The following is a 16,849-nucleotide window of genomic DNA, read 5'->3' as shown; positions in this document are numbered from 1 at the left end:
GCAAGTCCCGAAGATCCTCCACGACCCGTCGACAACACCAACCATTCCCGTGTTTCACTTGAATTGTGATGTTCTCCGGACGATCTCAGAGCACGCGGCCCCGGAAATCAAAGACCCTCGACCCGTTCGTACACGCGGCACAGGTCATGTTCTGATGAAGTCTCCCGTTCATAGCGGAAGCGGGGCGAAACCGCAGCGACGGTTTCAACAAGCAGCCCGGGATCCCCTGTCTAGCAGAAATGTTTAGCAAGTTCCCCAATGCGTTGCGTACACATGTCGACGCTGGGCGTCCCTCGTCCCGACATTTGGACGACACTTCGATGCGTTTCTGAACAAAGATGATTCCAATGCTGCTCAAGTTGTTTGAAGTCCGAGGGACACCGCAATCCAGGTACGAGGAGCGCTGGCCACTGCCTTGTCCTTGACAGCCAGGATCCACCTTTCTAGCTTCCGGCTCACTGCAGCGCAGCGGCTGCCGCATCAATTGCAGATTAATTTGGCTGATTGACGCAATTTATCTTCCGCGAACCTTAACACCTGCAACTCCAATCAGCCTACAGCGAGCCCGGTGACTTGTCAGCAGCGGCGTGGTGTCGTCTTCATCTCCAATTACGATCCCTCCCAAGCTGTTGGGACGTTTCAGGTCCTTTGGTCCGCACAACACTCTGGAAGAATGCCATGTCCTCTGCATGTCGTCTAGGACAGAACTGACGGGAAGCACAGCGTAGGCGATGCAGGTACGAATGCGTGAGCGGCTTAGCGCAGAATTCCACCGAGAGGGTGCATACGCATAAACGGCCGGAGATTCTGCGAAGTTGGCAGCCTCATCGACGACTTGTCAGCCAACCAGTGCTTAGAGAGCCGCGATCGCCCATTGCGCTTCTCCACTGTATCGCTAATTGGCCCAAGATCCGTCTAGTGTCCCCCGGAGGCAGCTTCCCGGGCTCGTCATTAGCATCCTCAGCGTCGCGCTGCTGTTCGAGTAAGAAAGCGACCTGGATGACATCGCGAGGGTTCAATATCGGCGCATGGAGTAGCTCCGTAGGCGAAGAATGCATGTCCCAGTTTAGCGATGACGATTTGAAAGGTGGTTTCGGATTAACATTTACGGCCTGTTTTCGGTCATTAGCTGCTTGTATACTTCTAGAATGAGTTCGGGGTGCGGCTGGAGGGTAAAGATGTTTGTGGAAGATCGGGGTGGCTTCCATTCCCGCTGGACCCAGAATCGAGTTTTTCCGTGCAAGCGATGGAACGCCGCGGACAGACAAAGAGCGGTAATATAAGCAAGCCACAGTACGCTGCATATCTGCCCGAATTGTTTGAGGTAGATGAAAACGAATACCACCGGCAAACAGGCGTGCTAAAGGAGTGACTTATAGGAAAAGGCGAACATACCTCTAGAGAGACGGCACCCTCCCCCATGTTCTCCAATTGCGCCTCCAGCAGAAACCTAGACGTGCCTCCCTTCGCACTGAGCTCCCCAGCCTTTGTTCTCACGCTTAGCAACTGCTGCGCAACGAATTGGTACAGCTTCCTGAATGTCCTGACTTTGCCGCTCGCTGCCTTGCCTTCTCCCGCGAGCGTGGTTTCTGTGTACGTGACTGTAACAGCCAGTACATGGTTGCCCTCCTCTTTAAGCTCGAAGCGCAAAATCTTCTGCAGCGATTGCCCTGGCCCCGGCGATCCGTTGGCTTCATCTTCGCCCTCCGGCCCGGCAAGGTCAAGGGGCGAGCCTGTTGGCGTGGTGGGCGTCTGCATTTCTCCCTGTATCCTAACCCCGCTGATTGTGCGTGTCTTATCGGAAGGATCGAGCTCATTGTTCGCGCAGAGTGTGCAGGAGAATGTCTCGCCGACATAGGCGCTGCCGAAAGCTTCGGGGAGGTTGAGCACGGGGCTGACTATGGACTTCTCGTCGGTTCTGCCCGAAGGATATGCAAGGGATGCATTGGGCGATATTCCCAGGTCTTGCGAGTTTGGGAGGGGATACTGCGTTGCGAGAGACGGTCGAGAGAGACTGGGGGCTACATTAGCAGAAGAATTGGGCAAGAGATCAAGAACTTACCGCAGTACCTTCAAGCTTACGGTATGCGGCGTCCGAAGCGCGTCTCCCGTCGAAGGGTTCCGCTGGTGAGCCATACCTGACCAGCACTTGCGCGAGGTCAGAAGGTCACGGATGACACCAACCCGTGGACAGTGGGGTCGCAGCCCTGCGAGTTCCGCAACCTGGGTCCGTGCACTCCTCTATAAATTTCCCATTGCTCCAATTCCGTACGACCCCAAAAGCCACCCGTCTATCTCTAACACTATCAGCCGTCTCCTCTACTCCACGCCCCAGATGGACCTACCTGCTGCATCCCACATTCCACTGCAACGCTGCCCTGACCTGGGCATCATAAGCGATACCCCTAAAGGTTGCATTGTGACCCGTGTCTTCGCTCGGCTACTTCTTCTGTTTCTAGAGTATGCTGACGCCTTGGTAGGCCGCGGCGTTTTCGCTACAAGAGATATACCAGCGAAAACGGTTATTGATGTGTGTCCCGTATTAGTCCTGGGAATAGAAGAGAATAAGAAGCATCTTGAGCACACTTCACTTTATCATTATACCTAGTAAGTTATCGCATGACAAAATTCTCATACTATCTCGCTAGAGGATATCGCTGAAGTTGTGTAGCAACTGGCCCATCATAGATCAAGATGGAAAAAAGAAGGTAGCACAAGCAGTCATCTTTGGACTCGGTTCCATGTTCAACCACTCGACCCAGGAACAAAATGTCGTATGGGAACGGGATGCAGACCGCCTGTTCATCACATACCGCGCTTCACGAGACATCTGCGCCGGTGAAGAACTCTGTGAGTGGGCCTAGATGCTAATTCTCAACCAACCTAACAGCAACTAGGCATATCCTACGGAGACCATCTGACATTCAAAGATGTAGACTGTCCAGCTCCTCCACGACCTGATGAGGAGATGGCGCAGCTGAACCAGATACAGCTGGATTAAAAGCTAGACGCAGGTATAGATACAGCGAATCGAATGGAAGGAGGTACACATCAGACAGCCACCAAGGAAACGAAACCACCGAAACTGAGCGGGAACGACCGATACCTGCCCAATTTCCCTCGCAATGCATCCCAGTGCTAAAACTCAATTTGGAAATGACCGCCACAGGAAAACTAACGAACAGATATTCATGCAGCCAGCGGTTCGGTGCCACTCTCGCTAGCCGGCGTCTGGTCTGCTGAGCTGCTATCCTCTACGTCAGTGCGTAGTTCGTATGCAAGCTCGAAGCACTCTTCAAGCAGCTGCGTCACGCTGCCCTGTCCGTCGGGGATCTCGTTGCCAACCATAAACTTGCCGTCTATACGCATGTTGTCGATCGAATTGAGCTAGTAATTGTAAGCACAGGTAAGCTCGTCCGTAATCGGAACACCCACCTTCATGCTGTAAGGGTACAGCTCCCTTGGAGATGATACGCCGCCCAACTTCTTGACTTCCTGAAGGCATTTCCGCAGCGTCGTCAATTGGTTATATATGGGCAAAAGCGCTTCCGACACAGGCTCCGACGAAACGATGAGGTGGTAAATGAGTGAGTAGCTCTTTCGCAACAGGTACAGCAATGTCTAGACATGAGTCAGCAAACGGTCAAATAAGCGTACGCGGAGGAGGTTACCCTCTGTTCGTACAGCTCTGCTGGCCTCCCTAGAGCATCGAAAAAGTTGCCATCCACTCGGGCTTCGTCAATGCGGTCAAGCTGCCGTTGGAAGTTCCAGAGGTCTGTCTCGCGCAATGACCATGCCTGTGTGAGAGACAGCTTTTCCAGCTTGTTGCGGATTGTCAGCAGCTTGTCGTACGTATCCTGGAAAGCGGGCGCGATCCTGCCTTGCCTGCTACAAAGTGAGTGAGGAGTCGGGTAAAGGGTCACGGTCAAACTTACTTCTCCTTGATTAAAGCCACCCAAAGGAAGTTTCGACGCAGGAGAGTTTCGATGAGCTCCTTCGCTTCCGGCGCTGGCTCTGGATGTGCCATTGATATCTGGAGTTTTTCCGCCATCTCGGCAATCTTCTCCTCCCTCGAGCCGGTAGTCTCATATGCGTGAATGCCGTACGGTCGCAGCTCTTCCTGAAGCTCTTTTAGCTGCTCCAAGTAGTCGTCCACCTCTTCATTGGGGAACTGCATTATCAGTGAGTAAAGGCAGGTCGGGGTAGAGGTGATGGCTTACTTTCGACCGTGTATTGCAGCCAGCAAGCGACCTGAGAATAGAGACCAGTTTGTCGTATTTCGGCGTGAGGTCGGGCGTCAGGTGGGACAGGTTAAGCTCAAGCCGTCCAAGGATCTCTTCGCAAACTCCGATTCGTGCATTCAGTAGAGTTAAGAGCTGAGGGCTGTAGGAGTCTTTGCCTCGCTCAAGGTAGCGCCGACAGGATTTCAGTTCGGCGCCGATGGATTCGAGATCTTTTGGGGAGTAGAAATGGGCCTCTTCGAGATGATCGAGCAGACGCTTTCAGAGTGTCAGTCAGTTATATATGTGAGGGATCGCACGTGCTTGCCTTGGTTGTTGATACGAACGAGTACCTATTTCCAGATTAGCTAATGCAACAGAGGAGACTATGAGAGAACGACATACACTGCTGGGGCTTCATGATTCTTGCCTATGGTCATGTAGGCGAGTGAGATGAGCTGAAAACAGTCGTCCAGCACCGTGTCCACTGTTGAGAGAACGCATGTGTAAGCGGCATTCGCCTCGGCGTAACCCCACACGGAGAGATACCTCTGTTCTGCTCAAGGCGTTTCGTCGTCCGTATCTGGTTCAAGACCTCGACCTGCTCGACGACTTGGTCGTACAGTTCGATGACATCCTGGCTCTTGACATAGGTCGATTTGTCCTGCTTGAGCAGCTCGAGCTTTGTTCGAATAGCGAGTAGTTTGTCCAGCATCGGCTGCTCCTGCGGGTCCAGCGGAATGCGCACCGTGGGCGAGTCCGTCATCCTGGCTGCAGACGTCAAGTGCTCCTAGTTAGGCGGGTCTCTGGGGCGGCGGTGTGCTCAGTTTCAGTCTCAAAAGTGGATGCAGCGTCGAGATTAGGGCTGTAGCATCGGACCATTTGGGAAGCGGCATGGAAGGCGAGAGAAGTGACGTTGATTCGCGGGGCAATCACGTGAAGCGCACCTTCCCAGCATCGGCGCCTCGCTTAACTTTTCACCGACGCCAACGGGCCTCCCACAAAGGTGCGCCAAATCTCATCGTGAACTGCAACATCTCGACTCGGCGTAAACTCACCTCACGACCGCTCACGACCATCAGTCGCAATGTCTACCGCCGAACTCGCTACCTCTTACGCGGCCCTCATCCTCGCTGATGACGGTGTCGATATCACTGTACGAAATTCGCGGGTGCAATTGGGCAACAAATGCTAATCCCCCCAGGCCGACAAGCTCCAGTCCATCATCAAGGCCGCCAAGATCGAAGACGTCGAGCCGATATGGACAACGCTGTTTGCTAAGGTGCGAATACAAGTTGGGTGCGAAGCAAAGGCCGATTTCTGATGTGGGACAGGCTCTCGAGGGCAAGGACGTCAAGGATCTGCTTCTGAACGTCGGCTCAGGCGGCGGTGCTGCGGCGCCCGCCGGTGGTGCTGCCGCTGCTGCTGGCGGCGACGCACCCGCCGCGGAAGAGAAGAAAGAGGAGAAGGAAGAGGGTACGTTAGCTCGTATCCCTACCTGTCCAGGACTAACAAAGTGCACCAGAGAAGGAGGAATCAGACGAGGACATGGGCTTCGGTCTCTTCGACTAAACTTCCTCTCTCGCCATTTCTTTCGCCATTTGCCTTTGTCGGGGTTCAAAACGGATCAACGGGCGGATCATGCATATTCCCATTCCCGCGGCAGGTCTTGTTATCGACTGTCAATGACGCTACTTGGCATATCCCAGTCCGCTATGGAGGATGAAGGACGGCGTCATGGGATATGTAACGGTGACAGGTTCTCAATGAAAGACTTCGAAAGTGCATAGCGCGGACCCGGCTGTGATATGGGCCTGCTAACATTGCAGGATCACTGGACCGAGCTGAGCTTCTACGGCAAAAGTATTTTACAAAAAGGGGCCTTCAACCACACATGGACGTACTGCCTTTTGGGAAGATACGTGTTGACTTCGAATGGCATTTGTTTCTTAGGCTGGTATGTACGCCATGCGCGCCGACTCGACGAACTTTACAATGGTGGAGTGTCTGCATAACAAGCCGCCATGAAGTTCTCAGGATATCTCGAACCGCCGACCTCCGCGGCTTCGCACGCCTTTCGAATTTCCTGCTCTTCTTCCTTACTCAGCTTCACATCTAGCGAACCTAAGTTCTCTTTGAGCCTGTCAAGCTTGGTCGTCCCAGGAATAGGGAATATGTCGTTCCCTTGCGCCATCAACCAAGAAAGCACCAGCTGTGTTGGCGTAACATTTTTCTTCTTCGCCATGCCGCTCAATTGATCCACAAGCTTCAGGTTCTTAGGGAAGTTCGCGCTTGAGAATCTTGGCGCGAGCTTTCTGAAGTCACCCTCCTCGAAGTCGTCCGGTGAGCGTAGGGTGCCAGTAAACATCCCTCGTCCCAAAGGTGAGTAGGCAACTACGGCAACGCCTAACTCGCGGCATGTGCGCAGGAGGTCGATCTGCTGCGACTCGATTTCCAAAGCGAAGGGGCTATATTCGACTTGCACGGCACTGATCGGATAGACGGCGTGTGCTCGGCGAAGAGAGTCTGATGAACACTCCGATAGTCCTATATACTTGATCTTTCCCTCCTTCTTGAGCTCAGCCATTGCTTCGACCGTCTTCTCGATAGGCGTCTTCCTGTCCAGGCGGTGGCAGTAGTACAGGTCGATAGTCGGCACGCCGAGGCGCTTCAGACTCTTAGCGCACGCTTCCTTGCAATACTCGGGACTGCTATTGATCTCGCGAGTACCGTCGGGATTGACCCTGTTGGCGAACTTTGTGGCGAGAAAGATGTTATCGCGTTTGCCTCGGCTGGCCTCGAACCACTTGCATAGCAAATCCTCACTATCCCCGTACATGTCGGCAGTATCCCAGAAGCGCTCTCCCATATCGTAGGCCTTATCGAGGAGAGCGAGGCGTTCAGCGTCGGACTTCTTGGTGCCGTAAAAGGAGGAGAGACCCATCAAACCGAGACCGAGGCGGTTGACTTGAGGGCCGTTCTTGCCCAGGGGAGCTGTAGGGAGAGACATGATGTGGTGCTTGAGACTGCAAGTATATGGGACTAAAAAACTGTTAAGAGATGTGTAAATCCAGGAGAGGCAAACTTGACGGTAGTAAGAAGACGGCGAGAAGAATTTATATCATACTTTATCGTCCGAATCTCTCCACATAAACTACTAGAATAGCTTGAGGTCCTCGGCTCTTCGTTTCGAGGCATATGAAGAACTTGGCCAATGGAAGATAGCACGTATCTCCCGTACGCGCACAGAGATGCATGACGTCTCCCGAAGAGGGCCACGCCCGGAGTTTCTGCGCGGCGATAAGAACTGCTCCGGTGGCTTGCAAGGTTTACAAAATCTGCCTGACATATTCGAGTTAACTTTTCGTCCGGATCAGTACGGATCAGTAAAGGCGTAGTACTCTGGTAAGAGGCCTGGTTGTACATAGCTCACGAAGCATGGGACTTGAGACTCATCACGTGCGCCAGCCCTCGCTTTGGACGCCAAGCACCAATGACGAAACGGTCCATCCCGACTCACATTTCCATCATTCTCTGTTGCCTCCAGGCCCATTAATAATGCACACACACGAGGAGAGTGTACACTATCGATAACTGAGCAATGTCAATCTCTACCGACTAACCACTCCCTCGGAGGACACTGACATCTTGCAGCTGCAGCATGGCCGCCGTCGTACAAGACCTCCAACCGCTCAACCTCAAGCCAGTGCACGACGAAGACCCGCTCGCTCTGCCGCTGTACGATGACAAGATTCACCTCCTTCTCTGCGCCACAGGATCCGTCGCAACCATCAAAATTCCGAACATAATAAAAGCGCTGTCAAAATACTCGAACCTCTCAATACGGCTTGTCTTCACTGAGTCTGCTACCAATTTCCTGCGAGGCCAGAGCGCAGAACAGCCCTCGTTAGAGGAAATAGAAGCCTTGCCGAATGTAGATGGGATATACTTTGACGAGGATGAGTGGAGAGAACCATGGGTACGCGGCAACAAGATCCTGCACATTGAGTTGCGGCGCTGGGCAGACATGATGGTTGTCGCGCCTCTGAGCGCAGACGCCCTCGCGAAGATTACACAAGGGTGGTCAGACAATCTGCTCCTCTCCGTAATGCGCGCGTGGGACACAACGGGCGAACTGGATCCGGTCAGAGACATTCCTGGGCTCGACAGGCCGCGGGAAGAAGGCAGCGAGGGCGCAGTGAGGAAGAAGAGGATACTTGTTGCGCCATCTATGAATACGGCTATGTGGAAGCAGCCTATTACGAAGCAACAGGTTAAGGTGCTAGATGAGGATTGGGGCGTAAGAAACGGGGGCTGGTTTGAGGTGTTGCAACCGATGGAGAAGGAGTTGGCCTGTGGAGATGTTGGAGGTGGTGCAATGAAGGATTGGAGGGATATTGTAAAGGTGATTGAGGATAGGTTGGGGCTGAGTGCTGGCGACATGGGATAGTATCGTCAGTCTGCAGCTAATCGGCTAGAAACCCTCGACAACATAGTCATACGGTACACCTCATTGCTATGCGAGACTCTAAACTACATAAATTAGCAATAAGAAGTATCTTCTAGTCCCCATGGTTCTTACTCTTTAGCTGCTCCCGGAAATGGTACCCGAGCGCGTGTTGTGTGACCTTTCCTCTTCTGGCCTAGCGTATCGATTCTCTCCGCCATCTTTCAGATCGCCCTTGCCGTCATTCTACCACGAGATGGAGAACAAGACATCCAGTGCACCAAATGGGTCCGCGTGCGAGCTCTGCCATCGGCGCAAGGTAAGCGAACCCGCACTTTGTCTCCCAACACCCACCGCTCACCATCACAGGTCCGGTGCGATATGCGTAGAAAATTCCCGTGTAGCCATTGTGTGAATGTGACCCAGCCATGCGTGTAAGTAGGTGGACCACCTCTCAAGCAGGGTGAAGTTCGTAGTCTAACGTTGTTGGATATACAGGCCGCATCGACGCAAGAGGAAACATGATCCACCTGTCAGTCCTCAGGCTGCAAAACGTCATGACGTCCGATCCTCTTTGAGATCTCCAATTGTTCAATCACCCCTGCCAGGTTCAACTACTGCGCCGGAATTTACTCAACCGCGAACAACTCTTCTTCAAAGCGAAGATGAGACGAGCCCCGGGAGCTACCTAGGACGAGCCGAATACGTGTCGGGCACCGTCCCCATTGACGAGGACGACGCCAAGCGATACTCCTCCGGACGCAACACCAGCTTAGCAGATGAAGACAAAAGATATTTGATCGATATTCGGGCTTTCGAACTACCTTCCCGGTCCTTGTACGACAGCCTCCTATCAAGCTTCTTCGAGCACTGTTACCCTTGGATGCCCATTGTGGAGCCGCATGAGCTCCAGCCTGCTGGAGGATCCCGTCCCTCGCTTTTGCTCTTGCAATCTATCTTCGTTGCTGCAAGCAGAGTGTCTCTTGCACCGGATGCTTGCGCATCGGGGGAGGCGTTCTATCGGAAGGCTAAAGCATTATATCATCTTGGGTATGAGAAGGATCCCATGACGGTAGTTCGATCCGTATGCTTGATTCTTTGGTTCAATAACAGGTAATATACCCCGTTTATTGCCCTGACAGGCCGGCCTAACAATACCGAAGCGGACCCGAACATATCTCCTTGGATGCTAGTAGTTTCTGGCTCCACATGGGGGTAGCTTTAGCTCATCAACTTGGACTTCACCGAGAACCTAGACATAAACAAGCCGATGCTAAACTGCGGCGGCGACTGTGGTGGACGCTCTTCGTAAGACGCGCATGATCCGATTCTCTACCCATAGCTGACCCGAGCAGATCCGGGACTGCCAAATTGCTACAAGCCATGGTCGCCCCAAAACTATCAATCCAGAGGACTGTAACATCCGATTTCTTACTCTGGAAGACTTCCCGCAAGCTAATCACGACGCACTTCTCTTCCTAGCATACCAGGATATCTGCGCTATTCTGACTGATCTTACCGAGTCCCTCGTGCGAGGTACGTTAGGTTGGACGAAACAGGTATCCATAGAGACACGGTTATTCTCCTGGATCCGCGACCTTCCTCATGCGCTTCGCATATGCGATCAAAGTAGCGGCTCTCTCCTCCCATATAATTTCAAATCCCGCCAACTAAACGTCATGTTCTTTACCGCAATCATGCTGCTTTACAGGCCGGCGTCACCCGGAGTCCCACCCTCAGGTGCTGCAATTCTAGCGTCATCGTTCTCTGCAGGCATCTTTGAGGACTTTCTTGCGAGAGGAGAGCTAGGATTCCTCGCGCCAGTGTTCAACTTTCATCTCATGACAGCCGCATATGCCCAACTAGCATGCTACAAGTATCCTTCACTCTGGCCGATAGCAGACGGAGAACTCGAGATAATCAACAAATGTCTTCTCGAGATGGCGAAACGATATCCTACTGCCGTGGGGGCGCAACGAGTTATCAAAGCTGTATTTCGAGCTGTCAGCGCACAGAATCGGCACGAAGGCCCAATACACATTGCGCTTGAGCCGGAGCCGGAGCCGGAGCCGATGAAGTATTTCAAATTCTTTGGCCCCGACCTATGCAGTAAGTGGGCTTCAGTAATGCCAGCGCAGAGCGATACGATACAAAGTGTCAATGAAATAGGTCAGCCACTTCCATGCCGGAACCCTTCGCACAACGGACCGATGCCGTCGTCGGATGAAGCCTTGGAGACGGCATCTTCGTTTGATCCTAATTCTGGTACAACGCTTATCACGGGTCAAACGAACACCGCCGGGACATCATCCTTCACCGACGCGCTTCTCGCGGATATTGGTACACATGATAGCTACTTCGCTTCGAATGGGGCATTCACCGCTATTGGCAATTGGATGCTGGGAGACTGGACTGCAGATATTGACTGGATGACTGGCGGGTTTGGAGCCTAGGAGGAAACTAAGTGAGATCCTGCTAGTGATGTACGAAGGTAGTGTTTCGAGCAAGTCCGGATGAAGACTCCTTCACTCGATCAAGAAAAGCGAACACGAAAACACCAACCTCTGTTGCCCCAACTACCACTCGTCCGCAAACAAACACCAACCAGAAACACCACTCTTCTAGCAAAATATCCACCAGGCCACTATATTCTGAGCGAACACACTCTTGTGCCCGCGGCAATTTGCGAAAACACGTTGTCAATCCGACAACATTCGACTACAATGGCGCCAACAAAGCAGGCAGCAAACCAAAACGCGCAGCCGGCTTCCAAGAAGACTAAAGACGTAGAATCGATACTTGGAAACATCAAATCAACAGTGAGTTTGACGATTATGAAGCACTATTTAGATGCTGACGTGTTACGCCAGATCGCGAAGACGAAAGCCAAAATCGGCGTCCTCAAAACCCAAGGTCGGACGAAAGTCACCAAGTCAGCAGCAAGCCCAAAAGGCCGCCTAAGCGAACGGAAACGGCTCAAGCAAGTCTTGGAAGATCTCGCAACTCTCGAAACCTCAAATGGAGCCCCGAAACCCTTCGCGGTTGAGCACGACCGAAGCGGCGACGACCCCTTCCCATCCGCTCGCTCGGATCTCCGAATTAACGACTTCGAAATCGGCCGGCCACTTGGACGCGGCAAGTTTGGACAAGTCTACCTCGCCCGCCACCGCGACACAGACTACATCTGTGCGCTAAAAGTCATCTCGAAAGTCCAATGCACTTCCGAAGAGGACGAGAGACTGATACGGCGAGAACTCGAAGTGCACCAGAATCTCGCGCACCCCAACATCCTCCGCTTTCTGTCCTGGTTCCACAATGACACCTCCATATATCTCGTTCTCGAATACGCTCCCGGCGGTAACTTATACCACCGCCTGAAGAAGCAACCGCAAGGCCGCTTCATCGAGCGCGCCGCCGCACTGTACGTCGCCCAAATGGCGGAAGCACTACGATACATGCACAGCAAGAACGTCTCGCACCGAGACATCAAACCGGAGAACATATTACTTGGCCTACATAATGAGATTAAGCTCGCCGACTTCGGATATAGCGTGCATTCTGAGTCGGGTTTTCGGTCGACCGTCTGCGGTACGCTGGACTACTTGTCGCCCGAGGTCGCCATAATGCTGATGAAGCCCGGGGAGAAGGACGAATACTACACCAAAGCGGTCGATCAGTGGAGCTTGGGAGTGCTAACGTATGAGCTGTTGGTTGGCAAGCCGCCGTTTGAGATGAAGACGAGGGAGGCGACAGAGAAGAAAATTGCGAACTTCAAGGGGAAGGTCAGGATACCGGGGCATGTGTCAAAAGGGGCTGAGGGGCTTATTCGGCAGGTATGTATTTCGCTCCTCGAGCTGTATTCCGGGACGGTGCTGATGGACGTGCAGCTCTTGAATCTGGATGCCGAGAAGAGGATGTCGCTCGAGGAGGTGCTTAACCATCCGTGGATCGTGCGACATGTCGAAAAGTCGTCACGGTCTGGGCTGCGATCCTTCGGTCGGATGCTGGAGCAGGCTGTCACCGCGTAAGTGACTCCTCGGGTTCGCCTATTTGGACATCACCGTTTGTCACCATTCATTTCGGGAGGGCACATCCCATTCTTTAGATTCGACCTTTGCATAGGAATGACCCGGGCAACATTCAGGGAACACCAATGTCAAGGGTAGCTTATTTCGGCTTGATCCTTGGGAATTTTGCCCACGGTAGGTAGACACACACACTTGTAGCAAGGTAATTATCACGAAAGCCAGGACCATAGAACTCTTTTAAAAGAAATCATACACTGCATTCGATCCTCACCTTGTGCCAGGGGTATAAAATATAACTAAGCCCAAGGAAACCCTTTTGCCAACCTATAGAAGCCAGTATGCTGCCTGTTCGCTGCGCCAAATCCTATAATAATGCATGTATATCGCGCGTCGTCAACACCCTACTACAACATCAACGCCACAGCCGCAGCAGCAACCACCGCCGCCGTTGCTCCACCGCTCACGCCCACCAAGGGCGCCGCATTCCCAGTACCCACGGGCGTGCCCGACGCACTAGTCCCTGTCCCACTCGGCCCACCAGGCGTCGTCGCCGTCCCATTGCTCTGCGGCAGATCCTCGTCCTGCAGCTCGCCCGGGCCAAACGGCGTATACCCGCCGCTGATACTGCTCGGATGCTTCGTGCTGCCCTCGACGCACTTGGCGTCGTCCTGGAACGCGTCCCAGGCCTGCTTCCACGCCGCGTCCGGATTCGCATACGTATCCGCGGTGTAGAAGATCTTGCAGTCGGAGGCCTCGTAGATGTACTGGAGCGGGGTGGCTGTGGTGTCGCCCTTGCGGATCTGGTCCTGCGTCTGCAGGCGCGAGGACTGGTCGCCGACGCGGGTGCTGAGCTGGGGCGTGTTGGCGAGGCTGGTGAGGACGGAGTCGTCGGACTGGATGCTGGCGAGGCCGATGGTGTCGGTGAGGTTGAGCATGGTGGCGGCGAACAGCGGGAAGTAGAACAAGGGGATGACTTCGCCGCCCTTGCTGCCGGTGACCGTTTGGATGGGGGCTTTGGTCGGGCGGCCGCCGACGGTGACGGCGCGCACGCCGGCGATGTTCTTGAGCTCTTCGTGAAAGGAGGCACAGCTGGAGCCGCAGAGGGCGTCGGTGTACATGAGGACGTTTGAGGCGTTGAACGGGGTGGTGAGGTTGCTGTAGTCGACGAAGTCAAAGCCGGTCGGGCGGATGGACACGGTGTCGGCGTTGGAATAGTTGTAGCGCATTGTCACGGTGAAGTTATCGTCGTTGAAGCCTTCCGGGCCGTTGAATTCGTCCCAGGAGTCGAAGTTGTCGCCCTGTGCGGTGCGGAAATGCCAGTATGCCCAGTATCTGTAGTCGGCGTCGACGGTGGAGTCGGTAGCTGCGGCGTAGGAAGAGTTGAGGTCGGCGTTGTTGTGGATCTCGTTGACGGCGTCGCCGATGAGTTCGTATTGTTGCTGGGCGCGGTACCTCTGGCCGGAGAAGGCCTCCTCTTGCGGGAATAACTGCATGAAAGTATCCAGGAGGAGGTTAGTAGCGCCGCCGCCGTTCTCGCGCAGATCGATGATGAGCTTCTGCTTGTTCTCACTGACGCATTCGGCCAGAAATTGCTGGACTACACCCTGGAATTCGTTGCCGGTGTCATCGCCCTCGGGCGCGAAAGTGATGATCTTGAGGACAGCGACATCATCGTAGCCATCACCGGTCAGGAAGTATCCAGCTACGGCGCCACTCTCGGCCTCGACGACAGCGTCTGGATAGCCGCGACTGGGGATCTGGCGCCTATTGAGTGTGGTGTAGTCGTTATGGGGGATGTGAGGTTGAGGTCCCAGCCTGGCATTCATGTGTTTCTGGTCGAGAGCGGACTTGAGGCTCGCGCTGGAAGGAGTCCCCGAGATGGTGCCCGTGCAATAAGTATCGAAGAAGCTCTGGCCATCTGATACGCCTTCGAAGGAGAGTTGCGGCTCAGCGAAGTTGTCGAATGAACTTGAGGTCCCGTTGGCGAAGGTGAAGTTCGTGGAGGGCCCGTCGTATTGAGTCTGGGTGATGAAAGTGCCGAGGGAAGTCGTGTCGCCCTTGTACATGAGGTTGTTCAGGCGGCCATCGCCGTCGATGTATTGTTCCCAGCTGGCGACCTTATCCAGGTATGTATACGCATCTTCGCCGTTGATTTGGGTGATCTCGGAAATATCGGACATGCTGAGATCTCCGCGAGTTGCTAGGATCATATCTTCGGCTGAGTAGAGCTTGGGCATCGAAGTTCCATCGTCGGAAATAGATACGACCGCGACTTGGCGCCACCAAGTAAACGCTTGCAGGATATCGGGCTGATAGTTGAAGTGGAAGTTTCCGGTCCGCACAGTGATGTTTTGAATAGCGAGCTGGACAGCATACTCGCTGGAAAATGAATCCAGGTTGTTAAGGATATTATCCAGTTCGGCTTCGATATCCAGAGGCCCGTTTTCCCACTCTTCAGGGGTATTCTTCAGCCAACCGGCCTCGGATTGCCACTGCCATACAACCTTCAGCTCATCGATGAGTTTCGTGTTTCCGTCGACGTCTACAGGGACTGAATCCAGGCACTCAAACGCGGTTTGCGCAGGCAGCGCCGTTTCCAAAGAGGCGATGAGGGAAGAGATGACTGCGCAGGGTTCGTCGCTGCTCCCGGTCCCAGATGGAGCGGTCGTTTGCGTAGGAGTGGGCTCGTCTGTCTGCGCGGCGGCTAGAACCGCCACCGAGGCAAAGAAAAGACTTCGGACCAGCATGTTTTGCTGCTGACCACTGGAAAGAAAGTGGAAGTGCAAAAAGACAAACGATCGTATAACGAAATGAAATATGAAACCAAGGCTGGATTACGCGGCTCAGGTGCACAATGTAGAACAAACTCGGGTCACAACGACCACGAACACGGCTGAGAACGCGGTCACAGCCGGGACATCAAGCACTTTAATACAAGAAGCCAAGAAGAAGAAAATGGCGTATCCATGGGTATACCTACCTAGAAGTCGTCCCATCTGCGCGGAGCCATCCTGCGCGGCCGGACGTGTAGGACATTGGTCAAAAGTAAGCACTGCCTAACAACGCGCCGCGATGGAAGAGGCTGAAGCGAACCTTCGGGAAGCAGAGGCCAATGAGACGGCGGAATGGTCATATTGAAGGGAAGCTTATTTGTTTCGAAGACCAGCTCAAGGGGCTCAGCCCCAGCGCGAAAGTGAGGAGGATCGCTAAGGCAAGCCACGTTCGTGCGAAAAGCGAGCGCACGTGCGGTCGCGTGTGGGGGCTGGATGGTGATGTGGCTTCCTGCAGAGTGCGACGCCACGGGTCGAGAAAGGAAGGCCTAGACTGGGGCTGGTCGATCATCTGAAGAGTGGCATATTACACAGTTGCGGAGTCGAGCTTCAGGCGCTGCGGAGTTTGCGTTCCTCTCGCATAACAATCCCTTCAGCCTTCGCTCCTACGTTTCGCGTACATGCGCACACGATGTGCTGGCGGGCGTACGCTTGGACGCATGCAGTCCTTCGAAACGTGACGCTTGCTTGGCAGGAGTCGAAGGGCTTGTTGCTTGCTGCCTGATGGACTGCGGGACGAGATGGACTGCGGGACGGGGAGGCTGATTGCGTCGCGTGAAAGGCTAGATGTTGCAACAGCCCGTGTCCTTCACCTACCCCGCCCGGCGCTAGCTCAGTGCGGCAGGAGGGCTATTTTGGGCGCAGACCGCAGAACGACCACAGGTCTGGCCGCAGTCGCTGAACGTGGTCCACCGGTCAAGCATCCCCGAGTTCTGGGGAATTGAGGGGAGGTCCGACTAATTGGTGCATCTGTGAAAGGAAAGCTCATTGGTCTAGGCTCGTCCTGATGTCATGGATTCAGGAAGCTTAGTTTCAAAGCTACATACTGTAAGAGTGTGGCGCTCGCAGGGCAGCGAGGTACGCTGCGCTTGGAAGAAGCCTCGAGAGGCTGTTCAAAGCATAGGTGCCCAGCTGTTGTTCCATCGCAATTTGCGGGCTTACGGTTACAATCTGAGGCCTCGTTGTCCACGCGAGCGGCCTACTCTTCCATCCTATCCTCGTTTCCATCCTCATCCTCATCACTCTCCTCTTCCTCCTCCGCTTCCTCCTTCGCTTCCTCCTTCGCTTCCTCCTCCGCTTTCTCCTTCGCTTCCTCCTCCGCTT

At 54.0% G+C, this 16,849-nt stretch overlaps 10 protein-coding genes across 10 annotated transcripts in view; 5 read left to right on the top strand and 5 right to left on the bottom strand.

Annotated features, from left to right (window-relative positions):
- Positions 1 to 652: 652 nt before the first annotated feature.
- On the bottom strand, positions 653 to 2,172 carry BU26DRAFT_26881 (uncharacterized protein). Its single transcript, XM_033821352.1, has 3 exons — positions 2,063 to 2,172; positions 1,396 to 2,014; positions 653 to 1,112 (listed from the first exon to the last, which is right to left on the bottom strand). The coding sequence occupies exons 1-3, from the start codon at positions 2,134 to 2,136 to the stop codon at positions 825 to 827; spliced, it is 981 nt and encodes a 326-aa protein (XP_033691651.1). The 5' UTR covers positions 2,137 to 2,172; the 3' UTR covers positions 653 to 824.
- A 116-nt stretch (positions 2,173 to 2,288) lies between these two features.
- BU26DRAFT_445588 (SET domain-containing protein) lies at positions 2,289 to 3,068 on the top strand. The gene is made up of 4 exons (XM_033824591.1): positions 2,289 to 2,411; positions 2,481 to 2,607; positions 2,672 to 2,850; positions 2,898 to 3,068. The coding sequence occupies exons 1-4, from the start codon at positions 2,336 to 2,338 to the stop codon at positions 2,999 to 3,001; spliced, it is 486 nt and encodes a 161-aa protein (XP_033691650.1). The 5' UTR covers positions 2,289 to 2,335; the 3' UTR covers positions 3,002 to 3,068.
- Positions 2,940 to 5,146, bottom strand: BU26DRAFT_513445 (uncharacterized protein). Its single transcript, XM_033827625.1, has 8 exons — positions 4,770 to 5,146; positions 4,626 to 4,707; positions 4,549 to 4,573; positions 4,221 to 4,499; positions 3,936 to 4,171; positions 3,672 to 3,885; positions 3,436 to 3,621; positions 2,940 to 3,387 (listed from the first exon to the last, which is right to left on the bottom strand). The coding sequence occupies exons 1-8, from the start codon at positions 4,984 to 4,986 to the stop codon at positions 3,190 to 3,192; spliced, it is 1,437 nt and encodes a 478-aa protein (XP_033691649.1). The 5' UTR covers positions 4,987 to 5,146; the 3' UTR covers positions 2,940 to 3,189.
- Positions 5,147 to 5,307: 161 nt separating this feature from the next.
- BU26DRAFT_412446 (ribosomal protein 60S) lies at positions 5,308 to 5,792 on the top strand (the record flags this gene model as incomplete). The annotated part of the gene is made up of 4 exons (XM_033822969.1): positions 5,308 to 5,376; positions 5,425 to 5,502; positions 5,555 to 5,700; positions 5,738 to 5,792. 4 exons carry the CDS (start codon positions 5,308 to 5,310, stop codon positions 5,790 to 5,792), a joined length of 348 nt encoding a protein of 115 aa, XP_033691648.1.
- A 418-nt stretch (positions 5,793 to 6,210) lies between these two features.
- BU26DRAFT_445579 (putative aldo-keto reductase) lies at positions 6,211 to 7,305 on the bottom strand (the record flags this gene model as incomplete). The annotated part of the gene is made up of 1 exon (XM_033824590.1): positions 6,211 to 7,305. Exon 1 carries the CDS (start codon positions 7,228 to 7,230, stop codon positions 6,211 to 6,213), a length of 1,020 nt encoding a protein of 339 aa, XP_033691647.1. The 5' UTR covers positions 7,231 to 7,305.
- A 423-nt stretch (positions 7,306 to 7,728) lies between these two features.
- On the top strand, positions 7,729 to 8,789 carry BU26DRAFT_536709 (phosphopantothenoylcysteine decarboxylase). Its single transcript, XM_033831364.1, has 2 exons — positions 7,729 to 7,823; positions 7,875 to 8,789. Exon 2 carries the CDS (start codon positions 7,882 to 7,884, stop codon positions 8,668 to 8,670), a length of 789 nt encoding a protein of 262 aa, XP_033691646.1. The 5' UTR covers positions 7,729 to 7,823; positions 7,875 to 7,881; the 3' UTR covers positions 8,671 to 8,789.
- A 130-nt stretch (positions 8,790 to 8,919) lies between these two features.
- Positions 8,920 to 11,457, top strand: BU26DRAFT_26832 (uncharacterized protein). The gene is made up of 5 exons (XM_033821343.1): positions 8,920 to 8,986; positions 9,037 to 9,101; positions 9,166 to 9,780; positions 9,831 to 9,975; positions 10,023 to 11,457. Exons 1-5 carry the CDS (start codon positions 8,924 to 8,926, stop codon positions 11,118 to 11,120), a joined length of 1,986 nt encoding a protein of 661 aa, XP_033691645.1. The 5' UTR covers positions 8,920 to 8,923; the 3' UTR covers positions 11,121 to 11,457.
- BU26DRAFT_526972 (Pkinase-domain-containing protein) lies at positions 11,391 to 12,695 on the top strand (the record flags this gene model as incomplete). Its single annotated transcript, XM_033830738.1, has 3 exons — positions 11,391 to 11,486; positions 11,538 to 12,500; positions 12,555 to 12,695. 3 exons carry the CDS (start codon positions 11,391 to 11,393, stop codon positions 12,693 to 12,695), a joined length of 1,200 nt encoding a protein of 399 aa, XP_033691644.1.
- A 404-nt stretch (positions 12,696 to 13,099) lies between these two features.
- On the bottom strand, positions 13,100 to 15,731 carry BU26DRAFT_526971 (uncharacterized protein; the record flags this gene model as incomplete). Its single annotated transcript, XM_033830737.1, has 2 exons — positions 13,100 to 15,335; positions 15,676 to 15,731. 2 exons carry the CDS (start codon positions 15,729 to 15,731, stop codon positions 13,100 to 13,102), a joined length of 2,292 nt encoding a protein of 763 aa, XP_033691643.1.
- Positions 15,732 to 16,718: 987 nt separating this feature from the next.
- The window catches only part of BU26DRAFT_513439 (uncharacterized protein), a 1,320-nt gene continuing 1,189 nt past the window's right edge, over positions 16,719 to 16,849 (bottom strand). The window contains exon 2 of the mRNA XM_033827624.1: positions 16,719 to 16,838. Coding sequence (XP_033691642.1) covers positions 16,725 to 16,838 — 114 coding nt within the window. The 3' untranslated portion in view covers positions 16,719 to 16,724. The remainder of the gene's footprint in view (positions 16,839 to 16,849) is intronic.

Source organism: Trematosphaeria pertusa (genome assembly GCF_010094035.1).
Source record: "Trematosphaeria pertusa strain CBS 122368 unplaced genomic scaffold BU26scaffold_1, whole genome shotgun sequence".
In the NCBI taxonomy this organism is placed as follows: Eukaryota; Fungi; Ascomycota; class Dothideomycetes; order Pleosporales; family Trematosphaeriaceae; genus Trematosphaeria; species Trematosphaeria pertusa.
This window is presented reverse-complemented; position numbering and strand designations above follow the sequence as displayed.

Coding starts and splice junctions, on each gene's coding strand:
- BU26DRAFT_26881 (XM_033821352.1), bottom strand. CDS start 2,136: ATGGCTCACCAGCGGAACCCTTCGACGGGAGACGCGCTTCGGACGCCG. Junction 2,015..2,062: donor GTAAGCTTGAAGGTACTGCG/GTAAGTTCTTGA, acceptor TGTAGCCCCCAG/TCTCTCTCGACCGTCTCTCG. Junction 1,113..1,395: donor AGGGTGCCGTCTCTCTAGAG/GTATGTTCGCCT, acceptor GACCGAAAACAG/GCCGTAAATGTTAATCCGAA.
- BU26DRAFT_445588 (XM_033824591.1), top strand. CDS start 2,336: ATGGACCTACCTGCTGCATCCCACATTCCACTGCAACGCTGCCCTGAC. Junction 2,412..2,480: donor CATAAGCGATACCCCTAAAG/GTTGCATTGTGA, acceptor ACGCCTTGGTAG/GCCGCGGCGTTTTCGCTACA. Junction 2,851..2,897: donor CTGCGCCGGTGAAGAACTCT/GTGAGTGGGCCT, acceptor AACAGCAACTAG/GCATATCCTACGGAGACCAT.
- BU26DRAFT_513445 (XM_033827625.1), bottom strand. CDS start 4,986: ATGACGGACTCGCCCACGGTGCGCATTCCGCTGGACCCGCAGGAGCAG. Junction 4,708..4,769: donor ACGCCTTGAGCAGAACAGAG/GTATCTCTCCGT, acceptor TTCTCTCAACAG/TGGACACGGTGCTGGACGAC. Junction 3,622..3,671: donor CAGAGCTGTACGAACAGAGG/GTAACCTCCTCC, acceptor ACTCATGTCTAG/ACATTGCTGTACCTGTTGCG.
- BU26DRAFT_536709 (XM_033831364.1), top strand. CDS start 7,882: ATGGCCGCCGTCGTACAAGACCTCCAACCGCTCAACCTCAAGCCAGTG.
- BU26DRAFT_26832 (XM_033821343.1), top strand. CDS start 8,924: ATGGAGAACAAGACATCCAGTGCACCAAATGGGTCCGCGTGCGAGCTC. Junction 8,987..9,036: donor AGCTCTGCCATCGGCGCAAG/GTAAGCGAACCC, acceptor TCACCATCACAG/GTCCGGTGCGATATGCGTAG. Junction 9,976..10,022: donor GACTGTGGTGGACGCTCTTC/GTAAGACGCGCA, acceptor TGACCCGAGCAG/ATCCGGGACTGCCAAATTGC.